Source organism: Anopheles marshallii, chromosome 2 (genome assembly GCF_943734725.1).
Source record: "Anopheles marshallii chromosome 2, idAnoMarsDA_429_01, whole genome shotgun sequence".
Lineage (NCBI taxonomy): Eukaryota > Metazoa > Arthropoda > Insecta > Diptera > Culicidae > Anopheles > Anopheles marshallii.
Genome location: NC_071326.1, coordinates 68,875,140 through 68,899,939, shown reverse-complemented (window position 1 = coordinate 68,899,939; position 24,800 = coordinate 68,875,140). Strand labels below are relative to the sequence as shown.

General features: G+C 41.0%; 1 protein-coding gene across 2 annotated transcripts in view; it reads right to left on the bottom strand.

Annotated features, from left to right (window-relative positions):
- LOC128708092 (heterogeneous nuclear ribonucleoprotein L) overlaps positions 1–24,800 on the bottom strand; it is a 168,661-nt gene that overhangs the window by 48,346 nt on the left and 95,515 nt on the right. For both annotated transcript variants that reach the window (XM_053803051.1, XM_053803050.1), the window contains exon 3: positions 2,913–2,998. In XM_053803051.1, the coding sequence (XP_053659026.1) occupies positions 2,913–2,998 (86 nt within the window). The remainder of the gene's footprint in view (positions 1–2,912; positions 2,999–24,800) is intronic.

Genomic DNA, 24,800 nt, shown 5'->3' with positions numbered 1-24,800 from the left:
GATGACACTAACGACAGTAGTGAACCGACCGGAAGTAGAAACATCGCACGGAAGCAACGATGTCCTAATGCTCGGAACTATTGAGATTAGTGTCAGAGGCAGAACAGAGCGGTGTAACTCGAATGGAATACACAGTTCTACCTATTCGAGCGGAAGGAAAAAGAATGAGCAACAAAAACGGACAAACAAACACACTGTCGCACACTCCAACGGAAGAGAAATGAGGCTCAATTATCATTTATTACTGCAAAACATAGACCAGGGCGGACGGCTCGAGCACATTTGCCCACCGTGCACGGATGCCGGGGCAACCGAGCGAGCGCCGGGTGGATTTGGCCAACTAATGAGCCACCAATTAGCGTATCGCAGCACGGGAAGGAGCTGCAAAGTGGTGAAACAAAAGGACCACTGGACACAGCAGCACAAGAGCTCGGTTTGTCACCAGCCATTTGCTGCTTTTTATTTTGTTTTTTCGACTCTACGCTCGCTTCCACCATTTGCAATCCCTGATGACACGAAGCGTTTGTTGCTGGGTTTTGTGTTGTGTTGTACGAAATTCATTTCTTCATCTCGCGTTTTGGCGTCCAGCGCCTCGCCGCCTGACCGTGGAGCGTTAATTTTTCCACCAAGGACAGCGGGAAAACTTACAGAACCGCCTCGTGGAAAGTAGCGATGAAGCTAAATGAATTGGCTCGGTATCCATTTGCTGCCTTTCGCTTGATTTCATTCATTTTGTTTGTTTTTTTTCACATCACAAAAGAAACTTCTCGACGCTCGGTTGGGTGAACGGGCGGCATTATCCATTGCCGTGTTACACACACCCCCGTGCGCTACTATCGGGGCCAATGCTCATTTGAGTTAATTGATCATCAGCGATAATGATAAGAGGATGCACAGCGCCATCTTTGCGAAGGATAAGATGGAGGTGTATCATCCAAAGATGGTGCCATTTTTTGTTTCGTGTTTTGTTTGTGCCGCAATGATGGGATATTTAGGGACAGGAAGAATTTCAATCAGTATTATCGTTGGGGATAATGAGGCGCGCTTTAGTGATTCATTCTCATCACACAAAAAGCGATGATGCGAAATAAAATAAAATTGTAATATACAGCAGAATGTTATGTTTTAGGGAAAATTATCCCATTTTGCAACGGATGAATATGAGATGAAAACATTAATTCATAAAAATATTATCAATAGTACACCAATATCGAAATATAAATAAAATAACTACGATGTGCTGGTTGATGTTATCTGTAATCAAATAATGGATGATGAGATTTTGAACTTAACGACGAAATTCGTCAAACAATCATGAAAATAGTGCGCAATTAATTGAATCTTAAGATCGCTCAAGAATTTGTTCGAAAGTTAACGTAAGCGAAATCATTTTGAAGAGGTATGATAAAAAAAAAAAACAGGCAAAGATCTTCGAAATGCTAAATCTTCATTTAGCCAAAACAATTCATTATACTTCAAACAAGTCAACTTATTGGACATCGGAATTACATGTGGTCTAATTAATATTCTAACGATTTTCATAACGTTGCGTCAAAACGCTTCCCTACACACGTCTACAAAACTTTTGCCATACCCTTAAAGCATAAATTCTAATTACTACGCTTACGATCGTTAAAATCTCCCTACCAAGTATCACGTGCGACCGCAAAATACTGCGATCATAACCGATTCCGGCGATGGAAGATGGAAAACGACACCGTCAGCAAAACGTTAAAACCGAAAGCTTGTCGTTACATCCGACTAAACGCCTAGTAACGACAATGTTACCTTCAGGCACACAAATCTTTCTGCGCGGAAATGAGCGATTAAATGAACTTCGTTGCGTGGAACTCCTCCAGGTGGGTACCGCTTCAGGGAAGGTTTTACCCGTCGCAACTACGCAACAACCGGGTCGCCGATCGAAATTCACATAAAACGATGACAGCAACGCACGGGGGAAAAAATGCTGAAAGGTAGAATGGGAGATGGAGTGGTAATGTTTTTCTTCCGCGGCAATGGCCAATTTTTCGCGAAACAGAAGCATGCTCCCGATACAGCCCGGGCGACATCGTCTTTATGGCGACGAAAGCAACAAAAGAGCAAAAAGAAATGAAATTAACCATCTAGCCTCATCGAAAAATATATCACCTTGTGACAATTAATTTTGAGTGACAATTTTCTTGTACCAAATTATTTCCCGGCTTCCCTTCTGCTTGCCCGTGGTGTAGTGGATGAAACGATCGGTCCAAACATCGTTCGTACCACCGACCACCAGATGGCGTGTGCCGATTATAAGCCGACCGAGCGGAATAAATTTGTTTGCCACCATTTTCCTCTTCCCCGGTTCCCCTCGTTCGCGCAAGCGGAAAAAGCTAACACGATTGGCGACGAGAAAATCTATTCAACGAGGTGCGAAACGGTGCGTAACAACCGTGCAAGTAAATGTGAACGTGGGAAAATTTATCGCGTGCGTCTTCCCACACGGAGGAGCTGTTGTTTTGTTTTTGGTTCCACTTTTTTTTTGCATGCTACTTAATTTCCTTGCCGCTCGGTACTGGGTCCGGTAGCGTACACCCGTGCGCTTGGCATGGTAGAGCGTAATTTCCGTCAACAAATAAACGGCGGTTGGCATTAAACGAGCGCAAATTACGAGCCATCCAACGGTCGGTGCGCAGAATGGATCGTTACGGAGCCCTGCTGCAGCCGCTAGTTCAGAGAGCACATAGGCCATTCCTGGTCGAGCGATTTATCGCACACTAAATTCATTCAATTTTCTCATCCCACGTGTCTTTTGATCCTTGCCGTGCTGGCGTTTGATGGGTTACAGCAATAGCAAACAAATCGAGCTTCCCTTGATAAGGATTACGCACTGCAATAAAGGTCATGGTAAGACATCATTTGGAAAAGGATATTCGACCATTGCTTGGACTCCATTCTTCTTGAATATCACGATGCGTTGCACTTGGCCATTTGGTTGACAGATCGTGTGCAGTACGTCCTAAAAGAGAAAAAAGAAAGATAGAAATATTAGTATTTTATGTTATTACAATATGAAACAATTAGCATCAATACAATGAGTACACGCGCACTCACTATTGTACAGCGTACAATACACGCGTAAAACGTCACGCAACAGATGTCTCTTTTGCAGTGTCAAACAAGCTCTCTTACAACTCAAATACAGAGCAAAATCATCAGTTTTAATTAGAAAAGTTCCCATCACAAACACGCGCCCTCATCAACAACCACGGGAAGGAAAAGTCCATTTTCTAAACAACCACCAGCAAGGGATAAACTTCCATTACTACTCCACTACTTCTTCGTCATCTCTAACATGAAAGTCAAGTTACCAAGAAATTTCATAACCTTCCGCCAAAACAGGCAAAGCCTGTGGTTGGAACCACAAGCAGAACCATCGTAAATTACTCGAGATACATCTACGAGAAGGGCACTCAGGTTGCGGATGTTTTGGAGCATTCTCAAGAACCGCATACAACCCTGCCACACAGCCGAGGACTCATTACTTCCAGCAAACGTCCAACGAATCATCGAAAATCCTCTTCGCTGTTACACTTGATGGTCAACCAATTTCAATTTCATATGACAGCCCAGTGGTCCGTTTCGCCGTCGGTGCCCAAAAGCCTTAATGTCGCGACGGCAAGGTGCAATTTGAGAAATAGCATCACCCACCATCAGTCCAGCCGTGCTGTCCAGGAACCGGGAACAAATTGGAAGCACGTGCACTCAATTAAAATGTCAAACCGTTCCCACACACCATCGGCATCCACGTGAAGATGCTAGGTCCGCGCACTCTTAGCAGCTGACGGACGGTGAACAAATGAATACATTATTTAGGCACTGAAGCTTCCTTCGTTCACGGAATTGGGCTGACGGACTGTAGTGACGTCCGGCTTAGAACGGGTCATTTACAACTTTTTCGCTAACCCTGCACAACGTTGCGCTCTGCCAGTCGAGATGGGGATCGCATGTAAGGTTAGGACACACTGGAGAACGTGTCTAGGATAATAGTGGAAAGGAAACGACAAACCGTCTAGTCCATTCTCTCATTTGCAATTTCACTGTAGACGTCATCGGAGTCCTCAGTTTGCGGTTAAGTATGTGTGTGTTTGTATTCTGAGGCTATAAACGGAACGAGAAAGATAAACGGATGGCAAGTTCCGGGTGTCTTATCTTTACAGCTTTTATGGCAAATGTCAATGCCCACATCCACATAACCTTATAAAGAACATCCTTGGTGAACGGATGCTATCAATTCCACCCAATTCCCACACTTGTACTCACTTGTCCCAGTGCTGTTTAGGATGGAAGTAACAAATCGGTCACTGCTCAGTCGATCTAGATCTGTGTCCGCAGTATACACTGCTGACCGAACCGAATGTTCACAAAGACTCAAATTAAGCGATTCGTTGGAGTGCAGTTGCAGTTGGAGTGTAGATCGCACCATCAATCAGACCACAGACCACGACTTAAGCAACACAGTCGAGGGAGGCAGTGTAACATGTTTTAACCATCATTCAAGCGTTACTGAAAAATGAAAGTCTTTTCGACTCTAAATACCAATTTTGATTCTTATTGAAGTTACGCAACACCGAACCTTCGTTTTCGTATTTTCAGCAAAGCCTGTGTTTTGCATTAGAGTAACTCAATTTTACACGGTTTCACGAATACATATTTCCTGCAACTGAAATGCTCTTCTGAACTCCCAAAGCACATCAGCATGTTTAGGTCCTTATTTCAGTAGCTTTCTCTTGTGTAAGCAACAATGTACGCTCCACGAGGACATTTTTCCCGGTAGTCGTGCTTGAGTAGAATCAATCTGTTTGAAGCAGTTTACACTAAAAGCTGCTCAAAATCTCATGAGACAAACAATGGAAAACAGACGACATACTTCTGCTATACATACGTAATTCAATTCTACCGGATTCTTGAGATACAATAGAGACCCAGACTTTGATGTATTAAAAGGTAGGTAAATATTTTTCACAGCCTAAAACGTGAAAAGAAGCCTGATAATGTAGATAATTATATTTTGTTTAGATGGTACCAGCATTTAATATAAAAAAATACATAAATGTTAAATTTCTTTGAACGAGCACCAGAAGTATCACACCATTATTTGGAGAGCGATAAGGTTTACGACACTAGAGAGTATCTTTCAAAGGAACAAAAGCAAATGACCCGCACTAATCACCGGCCACCATAATCTTCAATGATCTACAAACCATTTAATGAGTTGGATCTGTCACTAGCAAACATCTGGCATCTGATTTTTTTTCGGAAATATTCAAGCAATATCATTTAATCTGATTCAGAAGCAGCTGCAGAAAGTATGGCACGAAAAAGAAATAAATCGCATATCATTGTTTCTGGTTCTGCTGATTTCCTTATTCTTTTCACCCTAGCTAATATTTTAGTCCATCAGTTGTTTTTTTTTTTATGGAATACTTCTTCCAGCAGAAGCAGGTTGGTAGATAAATTCGCCCATAAATCCATTAAAGCCGGCTCAACAAAAATCAGTACGATATCGAGATCTCCCCCCTTATAAGAAATCAACTTGTGGACAACTGATGATTAGGAAGATTAGCGTTCCCATTTCGTGGAAGGAACAAAAACTTCCATTTGCTGGTTTTATGGTGGTCAAGGATAGTATCAACAGCAACGACCACCCAATTTGACTAATGTTACGCTGGTTGTTGCTGGTACACAAAAAAGAGAACGTTGGAGCATTCTAGAGGTTCTAGCAGCAGCAAGCATGGTTGCTAATGACACAGTGAGCAGGAAAATTGTTACAACCAGGAAATATACGCTACTTCATGCTAATCCAATTAGCTGACAGTAAGCATGATTTGCTGTCGGTGTTTCAGCAAAATAGTGAATAAATCTAAAATGGCCAAACAAAGGCTGTGCAAATAAAACGACAAGACGTGACAGGCTGGAGTAAGCATATTTTTGCGGCAATCAACTATCCCCGGAGTAGAATTGATGTTAAATGAATGAAATGAAGGTTGTATGCCGCATTCAAAGCATTGTGAGCAAGCGGGTTGAATGTAAATAGTGAAGTAGAAAGTTTCAATTTAGGAGTTTGTTTCAATTAAGCTGTGTTGTAACCGTCCCAACAATGAACCCAGTTATCGCTGAGGACTCTCTTGGACAAATTAATTAAAAGGCATCGTTCATCATTGGCGAATGAAGATTAACTGTTTGATTTGATTGACGTGTTCCATCACCTACAAAACTAGACTAGAACAAGACAGCCATTAAGATTTTTATTTGTTTAAAATTGTTAAAATTAAACATAAATTTACCCAAAGCAACTTCCGAAAGAATACGCTAGATGGCGCTAGCTCGTTGCACGGGACCGCTCCGCGCCTTCACAAAGGTAATCCAATTGCTGACAATCGTTTCACTAACTAACGACAGTAGTAACGACATCAGTGCAATGAGGTGACAATAGCACAACGGCAGACGAAGGCAAAAGAAGCAAAAATAGTGCACCGCGTGCAATGAAACAGTAATAACTCGAACAATACAACGAGCGTAGACGGGTAGTGAGCGTACGCATTCCACTGCATATCTCACGTGGCTGCACATCACAGCACAATGAAGTCTGCGTGGTTGTGTTTGATGGGCTGGAAGTGGCTTTTATTATGTGCCACCATAAATCAATCCTGTCATCGTTCGGACGCGTATGAACCGGCCGGAGATTGTCGGAACGACGTGCAACTTCCCGATATAGCTGCTGAAGGTTACAAGGGATATTTTTATCACCGACAATTTGAACACGACTGGGTTAATTTTTTTTCCCGTAACTTGCGTGATGTCTTGCAAACGTGATATTTCTCCAGAGACTTGACTATGGCTAGAAGGTTGGAGGCTTGTTTTGCTGACATGCTGTTCTAGATTAAGTTACATCGCATAATTGACCTTCCAAAGGAATTACTCTGACGCTTTATTACACGTCGTTTGTTTTAGTATCGAATTCGGACACCACATGCAGCACAAGATAGTTCGTTAGACAATGCGAACCAGGAATATTATCGAGCTGCATGTCCAAATGCCAACAAGCCACATTTTCCAACTGTCTAACATGTCCAAGAGAAAAGTGCATCTTGTTCCTGCCTGTCCGTAAGGTACGTAATTTCTTATTACAAAAGATTTTTCCCACTTTTACCTTCTCCTCTTGATGGTGTGTCGAGAATACTTACTTCCAAACACATTTTCTGTGCATAACCACGTGCGGCTCGATCGACCGACCAAGCAAAACTTCACCTTAGGGGACAATCAGTGTTTGTTTACTCCAAATTTTGCCGAACAAACACATCCACATCCAGATCGATTCCGGAAAGAAGGATCCTGCCGTGACGCTGGAGACCAAACCAGTACGGGAGCCTGCAAATCTGAGCATCGAGCCTCATGAATAATCATGAGAGCAGACTTTAACCTACTGGTGCTGCACGAAACCCTACCCCCAGCATGGTGCGAAATGGAATTGGAAGCGCCCACAGAACCCATCAACAGTTGTTCGAGCTCACCGTAAAGAATCCGTTAAGGGACGAGTTCTATCGGGTTTGAGCGGCTCGCCAGTCAGCCAGACGAGGACCATACCATGCGCTGGATTATCTTTGGATGACATGCCTTGGAGGAGAAGATATTTTGTTGCTCTTTTCCCCCCATTGCTTGGTCAGCAGCACGTAAATAACCTGTCAATCTGGCCGATTTTTGCAAAGCGGAACGGAAAAGCATAAATCCTCTATGGCAGAAATACTAAAAAGCGCTTGCCCAGGGAAACCTTTTAATATCGATTGTTTTTACGGTGTGCCGACCGGTGGATTTCATATTCAATATTGAAAATTATGTTTTTTTTTTTCCACGCAAAGCTTACGGTGTGGTTTTGCTAAAACATCATAAGAAGCGTCAATCGAAAGGTGGATGAGATATTTCATTTTTTAACTACCCAGCTGCACATTCGCTATAAATTTATCATCGCTTGGAAGTGAACAATCTCAACCGACTAAACGTCTAACAGGCGGTCGCAGCTTTTCGCCACCGAAGAACATGATTTTATGTGAAAATTATTCACGAAAACCGGGTGGCAGTAAAAAATAAACCTTCCACGCCCACGTTTGTGCCACTTGGTGACTGGGTGGAACATAGCGAAAACAAGCGATCTAACATCGCTGCGTTCCTGGTGCATACACCCCACTGCAGTTTTATGCAGCATTGATTGAAATTTATGATTTTGTGAACCCAGCTGTGGGAAATTTTGCTCCAAAGCGAGGTAGAAGCCGCTGGGACGACTGTATAAATTTTGGTCCTTTTTTATTATTAAACTTTCATAAAATCTGTTGCTTTAATTTAACGTCAATTTTTTAAGCGTCATAAAACTCTATCGGGATTTAAAATAACTTTTTTTGGATTTCATTTTTTGCAAAACCTCTTGCGATAAGATAAAAAAAAAACTTATTCGAAGGCCGAACTTTTCTTTTGCATCACAAAAAAACTCTTCAAAAGAAAATCTTTTCAACTACAATTAAAAATTTGGTACATTCGGTAAAATTATGGCACAAAAAATTACTTAAAAATTCCCATCCCTTCAAAGCCCGCATTGGGAGACCCATTGCTGTCGTCGGGCAAAAATTATGCAAATCATATCAAATTATTCACGCTGCAGGCGGCTAATGCAATGTTCGGGTCTGTGGAAATGTCCCGTTGAGATTTTTGGTTTTGTTTCTTGATTCCCCAGCCAAACAACTCACGCTGGGCCTTAGCAGATTGAACAGCACAAAACCGGCCATCTTTTCGTGTTCTGATTTTTATTTCAAAGAAATTAACAATTCTTCCCTGCACAACACACCGTAGGCTGTGCTTGGAAGCGTTCACTTATTTTTTTTGGCGCCCCAACTATGGTGGGGTTTTTTACTTCGAGGAAAAATCTCCCGGGAAAACTCTCCATCCCCCCCAAAACATGGTGATTAGTTTTGCTATCGAGACCAGTTTTCGTACAGTGCAAAGCGCAAAGTTTGCTGCAAAGCCACCGGGATGGACGGTGTTTAATGAAAAATGGGCGATAATTTAATTTCAACAAGTGAAAGATTAATTTCCACCCATTATGGGTTGTGGTGCCTGAAAAAGGGATGCCGGGACTTAGGAAGCTTCTGGTTTGAGTAATGACATTTGCTCCCCAGTCTGCAAGGGAAGACAGCATAATTATTAATAAATAAGCGAGGGAGCTTTAAGCAATTTACCTTGCTTCTTTTGAAACGTACTACAAAGATATCCACATTTTACACAAAGGAGCAAACAAACGAGAACATTCAATGTACGGCAACCATTGAAAAACGGAGCTGTATCTTGAAGGCAAATCTGCTGCGATGTCAAAATTGTATTCTCGTTAGTCAAAATTTTACCAAAACATCAGTGCTTCTTCTAAGAATCGCGAAAAGTGAAACAACTCCACAAAGTTATAGCTCTCTTGTCTACCGGATTTTCCCAGAGAAGTAATCCATCAAACAGATTTGACGCTCCCGTGATGATTTCTTCTTGTTTTTTCTTCTATCTATTATTCCGTCTATATCTTTTCTGGAAACAATATCAACCAATAAAATGGAAGCAAGTTCGTTCGGGTTTATTTTCATCCTTTACCATACGCATACTTTTGAACTTTTACCCTTTCAGAATGCTTCGTTTGTCTAGACGAACGGAGCTTGAGGCTTTCCGTCGATACACGTGTGTGATTTTGTGACGATTTCTGATGAAAAAAGCATGGCGCGTTAGTAAGAAAAGAAGAAAGGACTTCAAAAGACCAAAATTAAATGTAAAAACCACACACGATTCCAAACCAGTAATAAAGTTACTCATTGGCCCTTTTGTTGGCTGAAAAAAAATCTCTTTTGGCGCGATTTACAGTTATTAAATTCCGTTGCACAACCGCGACTAACGATTCTTGGCGAAGGACACTAACAACCATCGAGTGTGTGATTTAATTTATCCAATTTAATGACACGTCCATGCGCCATTTCGAACGAACAGGCAAGCAACAATCTACACTACAGGAGCCGTGTTTTTATGTACGTTTTTGGAACCATGTTCCTAACCTCACGGCACCATCGCCGCGTTCGAAAACCACAGTATCCCGCGTGCCCTGCGGGAAAAGCTACAAGGAAAATCAATTTTTCAATACCTCACGCTTACTCGCCCCGCTACGGTGGGAACATCCGTAGAGTTCGCGATCATAATGTGCCAGCGACGAAGCTCATAACCATCAAAATTCTATTAAATTCGCATCATCTCGCAGGGATCGATTGAAGGAAGGAGTATTTCTGCGAACACGACTTCAGAAGCGCGCTTTCAACCGAACACAACCGCAATTTGTTGGACGCGAATAGAATCGTAAGCGGAGAATTTATTTACTTTGAAAGAAACTAATGATCAAATCACTACATAAATACATTTGGTATCATTTAGTTTATATTTTTTGGGTAAGTCTTTTATAATGTTGTGATTTTAATTGGTATGTTTTTATATTTATGAAGAAAATTTGATAAATCATGAATATTTAAAAAACTAAAATTCATCCAAAGCTGACGCCTGGTCATTTACTCTTGTGCTTTTCGACTAGCAAGAAAAATCATCTATGTTCAATAGATCCCGAATGCTAAAAACTTATTACAGCACGGTTCTGGATGTCAAAGTACCGAACGCATGCTGCCATGTGCTCATTCGTAAGATATCCTTGCAAGAAATTGAGGAATTTAGATCAATTTCCACTCATATCGATACACAGCCCGATACTACCTCCCTCCTATCATTATCCATATTCAACTCGATTTAAACGCTTCTTAGAGAAGATAAAGGAAATCAGCTAAAAAAAATAGATATATAAGCACAATGAAGCACGCTAGAAGAGAACCGAGATTTTAATGGAAAACCTCTTCACTAGACCACTTTCGGTTCGCACAAACAAAACCGGAGAAAAAAAGGAAAATGAAAGATGACGGGCGCAACAACAAAAAAGTATCCCTTAAATCGAAAAGCTACCATCACCGTCACCGTCTTTGGCGTAATGCGGTGAGTGAGGGAGGATATTGAATGATTTTCTACACGATAGACGTTCTGGACATTGGACGATATGCAGCGCCAGACGATGGACGATGGAAAGAAGATCCTAGATGAATGGAAGCTTTAAACGGGTCCCGTATGCTCTCTGCCCCGCACAAAGGTGACTATCATATTTTAGAGAAAGATATGGCACATGGCAGAATAAATGGCAACAGAAAAGGAAAGGAAAAAAGAAAAACCATGCAGCAGATACACATCATCAAACGGACGAGCAACTAGAATTGAATTTCAACATGATACGTTGAAAGAACCACCCGGTTCACAGAACATCCCACAGGTTCATCGGCCTGCGCTTGGATGCTTTAGGGAGGGGCGTATCCTGCCACAAAAGCTAACAAATGATACTACACTTTTCGTTCTATTTCGCACGTGTGCGCTCTATCTACCATCCCGATCTTAAATTTTATTTCACAAACCATTTGCTGCTGCTGCTTTGTTGATGGCAAAATTCGGACGAAAGAATCATTACGAATGATTAGCAACGGATCGTCGTCAATCCAGCGGGGAGGCACAAACTATTTCATTCACATTCACTCCCGGTGGAATTTCATTTGCCCTTAGTGTACTGAGCTGAATGAAATTCTTCGAACCTAATTGAACGGATAAGGGCTAAGAATGAAATATATATGAAAACTTGTCCCGGTTTATATTAAGAAAGGAATGTGGGTTACGCAATGGGCGAGCGAATGTGATTTATTTTTACATGTTGTGTTACGAATTCGGCAAAATATGTGAACATTGTGTGTGGCTATCTAACTTGCAGAAACTTTGCCAACTAAAAGATCCGACCAGAGATTTATTTTAATTTACACTGTTCTTTGAGAAATACAAATCGAACAAACTGTTGTAATGAATTTTTTAACATTTCAAACTAAAAACAACCAAATAAATCTAAGAAACTCAAAAATTGATAAGATTTAAATCAAGAAAATGATAAACATAACAAAATATCATGATAAAACAACAAGAGTAAGCATAACATTTTCTCTAAACAAAGGAGACAATCGATCACTCCACCAAACAAGATAACAACCGTACAAAACATCAAACGTACTTAACCAATTCACGTTTGCGTTTCGCTACACGAAAACAACCTCTTATTAGCGACAAAAACAGATGCTAATCCATCCACCGTTTTCCCTCGGAGCGCATCCCTACAGGTGCTTTTATTTTTTCATCACGCGCGCAAATCTCAACTTCCACCTTCATGGTCCAATTTTCTTCATCCCCGTATCATCATCACCATCGGGGCGGGGAGTGGGAGCGCCGGTGGTAAACTTGTCAAATAAGTTTATTTAACCCAAAATGTTCATTCATCTTTCAGCGAGCAGATTCATGCGCCAACCAGCAGCATCAACCAATTGGTTTGGGGCTAAAACCCATAACCATTTCTCGTTTAGCGCAAAAGACATCGCTATCCGATCCCGCGGTCCCACTAACTGATGTGTTATGTTTTTCGTCTCTTTTCGATGCTTTTCTTCCATGACTTTTTGTTTCCCTACTTCTTACTGAAACCGTTACCGCACTGCTGCGTTTTATCAACCCCAGCTTGTGTATGTGTTTGTGTGTCTCTATCTTCCTAAATCATTATTAAACTTCCATCGCGGACTTGCGGTTCCACTCCCGTGAATGAAAACCGCCCTCACTATGCGATGATGCCGCGGCGAACACAGGTGTGCCAACGATGATTTTGGCAATGGCACAACGGTAGAAATATGAGCGTTGTTTGTCTCGGCAAACATAAAAACAGTTCGAGATACGTATCAGGACGTTAGGTGCTCCCGTTCAAGCAAGGGTACGAGCGCGCCAACTCAAGAAGCAACGATGATGAGATAAACACTCGTGGGTGTTGTGAAGGGAGTTATCTGTTGTGTGGAGATAAATGCAATATTTTTAGTTTGATAAGTTGATTGTTTTAAGTTTATCTTGCGTAGTTTGTATGAAATATAGAAAGATCTTAATACAAAAGCTAAATTTAACAATCACCATGATAATAACATAAAAAAAAAATCTTTATTTATGATAAGCAAATCGTCCAATTTTGTGACATTTTGATGACATTAAGTAATGCAAATTGATTTATTTAGTACTTTGATTTTTATAATGTTATAGTTAATAACTTTAAGCCTTACATTTTTTATAACATTAATATCCAATAAATTTACCAAATAAAGTAATATATCAAAACCTATTCGTGAGATCACAAGAAATTTATTGTTATTGAAATAACATAAAAACACACTTGTTGTTTTCTATAAATTATTATAATATTATAAATTTATTGTTGTTTTTTGCATCAAAAACAAACTTTGAACATACATTAAAAAGTAAGGCTATCATCAAAAGTTAATTAAAAAACCAAATAAATTGTTTGTTTATAATATTCCCTTTTCAACACACAAGCGAATAGAGAACTCCCTTCGTAGTGCCGTAATCTGACGACAAATCATCTTCGCTCGCTAAGAGCAAAGGCGACAGACGGTGGAAAATAAAACAACAACCGCACCAGCGAAGGAAGTAGCAAACAGGCAAAAAAAGAATGGCGAACCTATTAAGTGCACGGCGAACGAAAGACAAATGGTCATTTATAATAAAATTTACTTCTCTCCCACTTAAGCCCCACACACCCAAAAAAACACCCATCCAACCCTGCAGCCCTTACACCAGCTTCGACAGCTCTGCTGGTTTATCTTCCAAACGAAAACCCACACCTCGAGAGGTAGCGGACAAATGGCGCAAATGAGCGAGAATTAAGTGGAATCTCTTCCGAGCCGCGCCGAGAGTGTGTTTGTTTGTTTACGTTAATTTCATGCTCACCGCGTGTCACACCGTTTCTCGCCCACTAACCCCGTAATTTGTGAACTTTGGATCTCTGTCATCTGTCATAAGGGATTGAGGGGCGGAGGCGAGATGTGATCCACAATGCTGAGCACATTACACACACACAACCTGCAGAGTTCCATTTCCCGGTACAGTGATAGATCAAAAGCACAAATCTCAACGCATAATCGATTGAGTGTCGGTTTCGGCTAGGGATGCGAATGTTTCGAACTTTTTTTTCACTACACGCGTGTATGGTAGGATGGCACATCTAGGGGAGAAATTTTGCAACCAATCAGTCACTTCATTGCTCCAGTATAACCTGAATAGAGGGATCAAATATCAAATGTCAAAGCACGGTTTACGGTTTACGATAGATTTCGTGCTCAAGTGGCCATACTATCCCACGGTTGATTGTGTTTAAATAATTCTATGAAATAATACAATAGACTTCAAGTACCCTTAACGAACATACTAAACATATCAGGCGGTCTATTACCGTCATATCAGATAAGTTTAGTTGGGATTTGCATATCTAAACATACTGAACATCCTATGCTTTTAATGAATTTCTAATCAATTGCCTAAAATTTTCCCATATTGCATTACTATAAAAATTATTAAAAGCATGATTTTAGCCACTCAGAAAGCTTGAAGTTTAAATGTTATGATACAGCATTGCAGGCAATAACAACGATTTAATGCTCAATTAGACTTAAGTCTATTTCCCTGGCATACGTTAGATCAAACCACATAAAATCCTTTTGCGAGATAAAACCCACACAAGATAAAACAGCCCAGCTCATTAGAAAACAATTTACAATAAGTACCTGGTTAGAAACGATTTGACTAACAGACCCTTTAAGCCCTGCAACAGGTGTTCATTAAGCGGTTCTAAATTAAATATCCCCAAAAAAGGGCACACATTTCAAGTACGGTCCACAAAACCATTTCCATTCCACACCGAAACACACTGGACGCAAATATTCGGACTCGTGAGTTCAGCTAATTGTGGTAAACCGATTTTATGCCGTGCCGATTGTGTGGGGAATTGATTTCGATACCCAGAAGGGGAGTTAAAAAGGCACAATACATACGTAACAATGGCATCCTTTTGAGTGTTATATTTTTCCAGTGTTCTACAATAAAAACGAAAATAACGATATGATGGAAAAACTTTGCATACCCATTCAATTTAATCGAATTGACATGGATTCATCGGTGTGTTTTTTAACGCAAATGTGGGCATATTTTTATGTATGAGCGTACCATTTCGAAGATGATTTGAAAAATTAGGTTATAGTTGGATGGTTTATGTGCAACTGATTAATATATTTCGCTGTCCTTTGAGCCTAATCATTTATTTTCAATTGAAAACAAAACCACTTTCATCCCTTTTAGCTTTTTTAACTCATACTTTGAATGAAGGGATGTCCTAACGGAGACAAAATACTCTCTCTGATTTCGCACACTTCTTTCATATCTCTTTAAAAGGAATAGTAGAATTCATGGAAAAAAATAATACAGATGGAAAAAAACTTGGTATGGAAAATAATACAGATAAGCAAACCAAACGCTTTTCCATGTAACATTTTGCTCCAAATGGGTTTTAATTTGAAGATTAATCAAACGTACGCTTTTTAAACAAACTCCCGGCGAACTGTCCCTTCATCCCGATTGCCAGAAAAGAGGAAAAACACGAACCGTAAACAAATATTTCTGAAACGATTGGAAAACTCAATGCTCACCAACTGAAACAGAACAGCTCAATGCAATCCTCGGTTAAGTGGAACAAAAAGCCAAACATACAACATATAAAAACACACACACAGCACGTGTGGGGAGGCTTTCATCGCCCAAAGGACCACTTCACATGTACAATACCGCCTCGTACACACCGGCACGGACTGCATGCTTTCAGCCCCGCAGCCGAGCTCGCTTTTTGACCAAATAATAAGTGGAAGCAAGCAAATAAAGCTTCGGACGTGCGGGAAATTCGAAACATGTTCCGGCACAGGGCCGGTTGTTGCCTGGTTTGGCAACGGCAGATGAAATTTAATAGTGTTATCATTTCATTTGAATTTTTAATTCCCATTTCATCGGTGTCGGCCCATGGAGGATGGGTCCTGTTAGAAGTGGTTTTAATTTTGCATAAAAATCCTTTCACACGGCACCCTCTCCGCACCACGAGCATTTTCATTGCAAAATCTCAACGATTTCGACGAGCCGATTCCAACGAACGGTAACATTTTGGAGGCGTATCTTCTCTCTCTTTCATTGGCTTTCTCCAAGCTCGCTCCAAATTACCGGTTTATGGAACCTACTCATTAACCTGCTTTTTCGGTCCGCTTTTAGTACGGGTGTTTATAAAGCCCGGTCCCGGTGACTTCAGGAGCACCGTGACTTCAGGATCAGTCCACCGTCAAAAAGTCCTGAGCTCAACTGGTCCGGTGTGATCAGAGACATAGACATACACGAGTGTAGCGTCTGTTCCCATTGGCGCCGGGTGTGAACACATTAAATAAACTTTTCATCAGCGCCACACTCCGTCATCGTTCTTCTCCTTTTTGTCATTCTGCTAATCCCATGCATTTGCTCGGTATCACACGTAATAACAAACACTGAAGGCTACTGAAAACTAGTCACATATTTTCTTCTCGTTTGATGAAAAATGGAAAAGTTTGATACATCCGCTATTTTTTGTCATTGTATTTGGCGCACCTTTTTTATGACGTAAGGCCAAGGACCTTCAAATGCTTAAAAGGTCATAAATGTTCCTGTCACGAACATAATGAAGCGGAAGCTTACTAGATTTTTTTAAGTTTATCGCTGAAGAGAAAACTACGATTCAAATGGGATTTGAACTGCGACCTTCGGGTTATCAGACCGAATGCAGTAGCACAAGACCATCGGGCCGATTCGGGAATAAGCACTATATCATCTAATATAAAGAGTTATAAAGTACGACAGAATACAGATAACAAAACAAATATCAAAATATTTGTAGTTTTATATGCATAACGCTATTAAAAATACCAATTTAAAGTTTTACAAAGTTTATTGACACAAATTAAATATATGCGCTTAAAAATACTTTAAGAAGCCTCAAATGTACCCGGTTTTTTACTAACCCGTGCTTTCTTCCAACGATAAAAACCGCTTCGCATGAATCGTGTTGGGAAAAGCCATAAAATAGTTTTGTCAATAAAACAAACCACATAAAACTTTCATCCGGTCCTCTAAACTCGAACAACACTCTCGGAAAGTATTTACACTCACCCTTCATTATGACCTTGCCCGGCTTAAACACAAATAATAGCCGAGGTGCTAATGAAGCTTTTCATAATATTGACAGTAGATCGTGAGAGGAAAAGGGCTGGAATTTATGGAAATCTCGTTGCGCACAAGTTGGAATAAATTCTATCCAGGAATGGGCCTTGGGTACCGAATCAAACAGAGTACCCACCCGTGCCCACCCACACGCCAGCAGGATAATGCGAATAATCTGCCATAAACCACACACTGACACTGGAATATCGAAGGTATATTGAGGAAAGTGAGAAAAAGAGGGCAAGAATACGCCATCTTCCCTACTCTATTATCTAACTAAGGAAGCTTTTTCGCTTTGTCCATCGGGATTATTTACGCCATTCGGATCGAAAACGTGCCCGGAACGCTTGTTGCTGTAAAGGACCGAGGGGACTGCGAATACAAGCCGGCTTGATTAAACACTCACACGAACACACGCTTACGCAGGCCGACGATGTCATATTTTATCCCGGGCCTTAATTGAATGGAGCCCATCGTAAGCTAGGCTGATGCAACAATGCTAAGGAATTGTTCATTTTCCAAACCCAAACACCCAGCATTCCCGGCAGCCAATACCCTCCATCTTTAGTATGTGTCAATAAAATTAACGAATTTATGTGCTTCGCAGAAGGTGGTACAAATAATTCGGATCACTTCTAACACAACACAACACCTGATGAAGGTAAATTAGAGACACAAAAAAAGCTATGCTCCACAACCGCACCGATGGCCTCAACTATTTAAGAACGCTAATATAGATTCTCTACGCTTAACTACAATCACGGGCAAGCTTTTCCCGTGCATCCAGTCGTGAAGCGGCAAAGAATTATGATGGACATCCGTTCGACCCCCGCCGGAGACTACGGAAGCTCAAACTTTTTCCACTACTCCTGCATGCCTTTCGCACTGGCGTAGGGAAAGCGATGAAAAGCACTTCGCGGCGGGGTTCATTATGTTGTGCTTAGCAGCGTTGCATGAAACCCATGATGCGCGATTGATTCAACCAACTCCTTAAGCACCGGATTTTTCAACGAAAGGACCCAAACGACCGTCTCGGCACGAAACGAGCGACCAGTGTTGTGGATGCTTATAAATATAGCGCAGAAAATCGTTATCTGCTGGTCGAACGGCAGGAAACCTTTTGCTTTTCTTTTTCCTCAACCCAACAGAGTACAAGCTGCTTCTAGGGGGATATTTTTTTTTTTAGTCCCGTCGTGTATCACAACCAAACAAAAAACCTCTCTTTTTATGGTTATGAAATGGAAAGCAGAATTTTAAAATTCCTTTTTTTCTGCGTTCCTGTCTTGTTCGTGCTTGAATGAATATTTCCGGTCGTTAGGCTAATGAATTGATGACATTCTGAGGTTTTGCGTTTCGGAGTAATTTGCCCACAGAAGTACCCTCGGACCCGAACGGGGGAAACGATCCGTTCGGCAGCTAGCCTGGTGGAAAGGGCAAATGGTTTAAACATATCCTGCTTCACAGATATGTTTTGCTTTTCTTAGCACAAAAAAATGAAGCTTTTTCTTGCGCATTGTAACCCTGGCACAGGAAGGATACTGCTGTTATTCAAACGTTGAAGACTCTCCATTTCTCTGGAGATTTCGCAAAACTTTTGTTTCAATAAGCAACCAAGAGGACGTACACATACTAACCGGCCCCTATACGTTATTACCTTTTATAAGCCTTCAAGTAAAAAGTCATTCCGGGATACCTGCAGTCTCGGGACGGATCTTCAGATGGGGTACTTCCAAAAAAAAAGCGTTCCCTTATTCTCATGTTTAATTCCCCTCTCGATGGGTTTTGCATATGCAGTAGTCCATCCACCATCACAAAAGTCACTTTCCTTCATACGAGTCTGATACCTTCCGGGCTTCACCGGTAATTCTTCACGTGAGCTCCAATAATATCGCCGGATGTCCAGAACGCTCGTTACAGCCGTTCAGTTCGGAAAAGTAAAACCAAACGAACCGTATTATCCGATCCGGATGAAGTTACTGTTCCGGATATTACCAACGCATCGTCCTCCCTTTCTCTCTCTTTCACACACACACAAACACCAGTGAAAAATGACTGCACCCAAAAAGGCTTGTATTCTAACCAAGTTCGTTCGATGCCCCCACTAAAGGTAATCCGGTTAGTAACAACCTACATGCGGACGAGCTAACACCTTCCTCCTGAGGTTCTCCGTCTTCTTGATCTCGTTGATTATTAATTCACCACATTTCATTTTACATGCTCCAAACCAGATCCAACTTCACGTCCAAAATGGAGTCATCGCTACCTGCAGCTTACCATCGGGAGGTCATTTTTTCCAACCCAGTAACCGCAAGATGTTACGAATTATTACAACCCCTAAATGGCCTTTCATTTCGCACTGTCAAACTGCTGTAATGCTTCCAGAAATCCCAAAGTTATTCATTTACTCCACGCGTGCACGGAACTCCTGGGTGGACCATTTGTGTAGGTCACAGTCCACATGCCAGATGGCGTATTCTGGACATTCTGGACGCAGAAAAGAACATCAAGGGAAAATAACGAAGCAAAATAATCATAAAATCCTGGAAAGCATACAAAACGAGCACCATGTTACGGGTTTGATAATCCAGATACTGCCAATCTACACACAGCCAGGCCCATCATTTAAAACTGTTTCGAACAGTGAATTTTAACGTATTCTTACCGCTGCGGTGTTACTTCACCAGCGCAGAACGTTCACCTCACCTCATCGTTGGGATTTTGGAAACTCATCCAACACAGCGGTTTAGTGTATGGGAATATTGTACTTCAAGCTGTTACATTTTTAAAATCCAATAAAACCGCCATTTCCGAACATTCCGGAGTTTTTTTTCCGTTTGCTGGTGAAAGACCGCAAAACATGTCTCCAGCAGGGGGAGGATTAGCCCATTCCCCCAAAAATGTACAGACCCATCGCGATGATGATGACGATGATTTGTGAACCGGGGACGAAGAGCCCCACATTAACAAATGCATTTTAAATAATGCCACAAACGAAACGCGACCACTAGAATGCCCCACAGAGCGTTGAAGGCTGCGCGTTTGGTTCGCTGTGTCATCCTCCAGATGGCGCCACGCGGGATACTTCTTTATTGGGCGACTCGCAATGGCGCTGGTGAAGGTTTTAGCGCGTACCGTACATGTTGAATTATTTATTCAAATTTCATGCATACCGAAGGAGGATGAGGGCTCATGTTGACAAGCATTTTGGAGGTTCTTTGCGGATCGCCACCACCAACAAACAAACCATGCAGGTACCTCATTTGACGAAGCGACAGCCCCGACTTTAGCTGATTATATCGAGCGAGTCATGGATGCTGTTGTGCGAGCGTGTTTCCAATTACCGCAAACCGGCTGGTAACCGTTTGTGTGAACAAAGTAGAAACGATTGCCTATCCCACATATTATATGGAGCAAAGAAGAGCAACACAAGCTCTAGTTTCGGTAAGCTTATTTGAAGACATTCGGCGAAATTTGATAACCTTCACTAATGGGATAACCTTCACAATTGCCGTTACTGTTCTTTGTTGTCTCGCAGTGAATCGTTTAATATTTCAAATTGCATTCTTTTCCCTTGCCAGTGTCTTACGGATTCTACTACGACGAGACGAGCTAACCTCCTGCGTATATCATATTTATTTACTGCTTCGCATCATCACGATGAACTACTGTTTGCTGCAGTGGTCATAAACTTCTCTGGACGCTGCTTCACCAAACCTGTTCCCCCCACGGCTTGCAGACAGACGGTATGTGCCGACATGTTTATAGTAATGCTCTGCCCGATTCAGTCCAGTATGCGCTTACAGGAAAATCGTTATCGTCGGACGCATTTTCCCTGCCACACTCTTTCTAATGCTCTGGCCCAAATAGTTGAAGCGAACTCAAGTGAAGATGTTTTTCTTTCTCCATACGCAGGAAAAACATTTCATTAAACAAATGCTCGCCTGAGGAAAATCCATCCACTTTTACGACCTTTCCAGGGGTTGTTTTTAGGACAGCGAACAAAAGAGTACAACTAGCAATAGCAATGGTTCCACGACAAGGTTCACTGAACTTTCGCTAGAACTGCTTCGCATATTGATAATAAACGAAATTGAGCGAAAGTAACGCGAAATGTATCATCGGAACTGATATTCAACTGATTCAACGGAACTGAGTATTCAATGGAAATACTAAAATTTAAATAAAAAATACCTATTTCTTGTTAAAATTTTCTTAATTCCGTGTAAAATGTGAAATACCTGACGTTGAAAGATGTTAAAAAATTCAAAAGACAACAACAACAAAATACATTGTGGATGATTTCGGTCGGAAGAATGAAATAACAGTTAAAAAGAATGATTTTGTCGACGAATGATGGCCCAAGGGTTGTATCAGGCAAATTAGCTGATTTAAGGAAAAATTTTGACGTGCTCACGACGAAGCGAACGAATCTAAACATACCTTTCATAAAAAAGGTAAACAAAAATCAAACCCATTTTTTGTGCGTCGCATTCGCTGAATAAAAGTGCGCTATAACAACAATCGATTCAATTATCACAATTCGATTTCCATCTTCATGATGTTGTTTTTTTCCTATTTTACTTATTTTGCAAAGGTTTTCCACCATTTCACAGCAGCCATACTGACATTTGCGTGCGAATATAAAGCATCGCCTCCGTGCTGCCATCTTTCCATCGCTCGTTAGTCGTTTGTGTTTGAGCCGAAAACTTTTTTTCTGCTTTCTTGACGATTTGCTACCCCGTCCCGAAGCAATGGTAGTACCGAAGAGCTAACTGCTGATCGAATTTCAAATCAACCTCCGGTCGAGTTAAAATGCAAATGAACTTAAGTTCATTCCCGTTACGTTCTTTTCCTGTGCTTTGTGTTTTCGCTTTCATTTCCGAACCGATGCTCGGCTCGGATGGATAAATTGCATAGTTTCTTTCCGGTTGGTAACAGTTGGAAATGATGGTGGTATTGCAAATCATTGCATAAACAAAAACCCTCCGCTCAACCGTTCTAAGTGAGTCAATTTACACGCATCCGAACGAAATCAATGCAATCAACATGGATGCTGCTCGGAAGCATTTATTTGCATCTCATTGTCGAATATGGTTATAATTCGTTGCTTTTATTCCATATTTATACCGCCACAAAGTGGAAAAAAAAAACAATATTTGAAGCACATATATGAATGGTTCTGACAGTTGGGCATAAAGAATCACACACACACCGTCGTATCAAGAAACGAATTATGAAAGATTTTAAAGCACATTTGTGGAAAGAGAAGAAGAATAAACCCACGGACCGGTCAGAACTAAAGACTTTGTTCAAGGTGCTTTTTTAATAAGATCATGATTTTGATCGATCACAAAAAAAAAACTTGACATTCACCGTCCTCGATATAAAGGGAAGGGACGATCACACACCAGAGGCACTCAAGAAATTTAATTCCCGACCACAAATTTCGAACAAAAAAAACACACCTTTACAGTTCAAGCGAAACAATCATACGTAAATATTGACTGTTGTTTTACGTTGCGTGTAAGAATTTTGTGAACTCACGTTAATTCCATCCCGTCGGATTAAACCGTGACTAAGAACAGACGATTGGGATGGGAAATAAAATTATTGCCCAGTTCTTTACCCAACGCGTGCAAGGTAATGCAATTCTTCTTTTGAGGCGTATTTTAAAGCAGTTAATGATAATGGTACCTTCCGACCGATGATTGAGCGTGATGAACAAAGAACAGAGATTTAAAAGACGAACCATCCACAAAACTTTGAAGGTCATCAATGACTTACCTGAAATGAGAAGTTTAGAATAGAAAATACGTAAGTAAATTTAAAATTTATTTTACTTAAAATGTAATTTAACTACTTGAAATGATGAAAAGTAATGAATTTGTCCATTCATTCATTTTTAGATTAGATTCTATTAATAATTAATTATTAATTATTAATATTTAATAAATAAACAGCATTTTTAAGGGATTTGCGGGGTAATGAGCCAATTTTACAGTAAAGTTATTTATTTCACACGAACAGTTCTCATGTAATACTTTGTAACTGATTGCAATATGCTTTATATGTTGCGAACATCAAACGTTTGATCTACATCCATCTTTATCATGCTTTATCTGATTCACAACCGACAGCTTCAGCCAAGCTTGAAAGTGATATCATTTTTTAAACTGTCACGAGACCTGTCATGTTACATTTTCCCACCAGTGAATCTTGTACTGGTGTAGAAAAACATACAAACAAACGCATCGTATCTACCATCTACCAGCACGCGATGGTTTATGAGAAAAAACCCCCCACCATCTGACGCCAAAGGCAAGTGAAAAACGTAATGAGCGTACTTCTTTGGACATGCAAAGTAGCTGTTCGAAAGGTAACCAATTTCCACGACAACTTGAGTCTTTTAGCAAATCCATTGAAAAAATCAACCCATAAACATTGCTCATAAACAAACATCCGTGGTCTGATGCATTAGCGCAAGTAAAACAGTGCATCCACCATTGAACCATCCACCTTAGAGTTTCTTCTCCCGAATAAGTCTTCTCTTGAGGTAAGAAAATGTTTTTTTTTCTTTGCTTCAACTCATAATTGAGTGCACTTTCACCGTCTCAACCACCTCTAAGAAAAGCGCACAACGTGCACGTACTGCCAACGAAAAGTGAAAACTTTTCCCACGAAAAAAAAAATACAAGTACCGTGGAATTTTCCGCAGGTACACACCAGAGAACCTCGCCATTAGTGACACAGCTGCAACATGCAGAATTGTCCGATGCACTAACACGATATTTTTTGCTCCTCTGTTTCCCAGTTTCCATGGATGCAATTTACACCTCTCCGAAGAGGTAAAGGTAGGTCACATTGTTGCCTCATTTGTTTCACAGCGAAAAACACGACCCGGGAAAGCTGCAGCAAGAAAAGAAAACGCACGCAAAATCTGCTCACTTTGTGCAACTTTTAGCGTGTATGATAAGCACACTGCTGCAAGGGCGAGTCGGGGAAAATGTAACTCATCCCACAACAGCACATGAACGAACGTGTGAAATTTGTAACAGTGCTGCTTTTCTTTTACCCCATTTTCCACCTGGTGTGCGCTGTTGGGAAAAAATGATTTCTACCACCTTGTGCACAACCTCATCGTACTCCTGGCACTGGCCGAAGGAAAAACACGTCTGCACGGTTGCATCAAGACAACAATGCGTAACGTGCGTGTAAGTCCGAGTTTTCATTACGAGGTCGGAAAAATGGGGTTTCATCCAGCCCAAGACTGATGGTTGGGGGAGTGCAATTATTTGTTCCGAAAAACTAACACACTTGTGCACCCGTTGTTCGAACAACTTTTCCATTGCACGTGTAGTCCGATGTTGGAAAAGCGCAGAGAAGGGAACAACGCACGCACAAGGGACGTATCCCGATAACCTACATTGCGGAGGAAAAAGTACATTTCCACATCATGAATAGGAAAAAGTTTCTTCTTGTAAATGAAAACAGTCAACAAGCATCAGTGGATT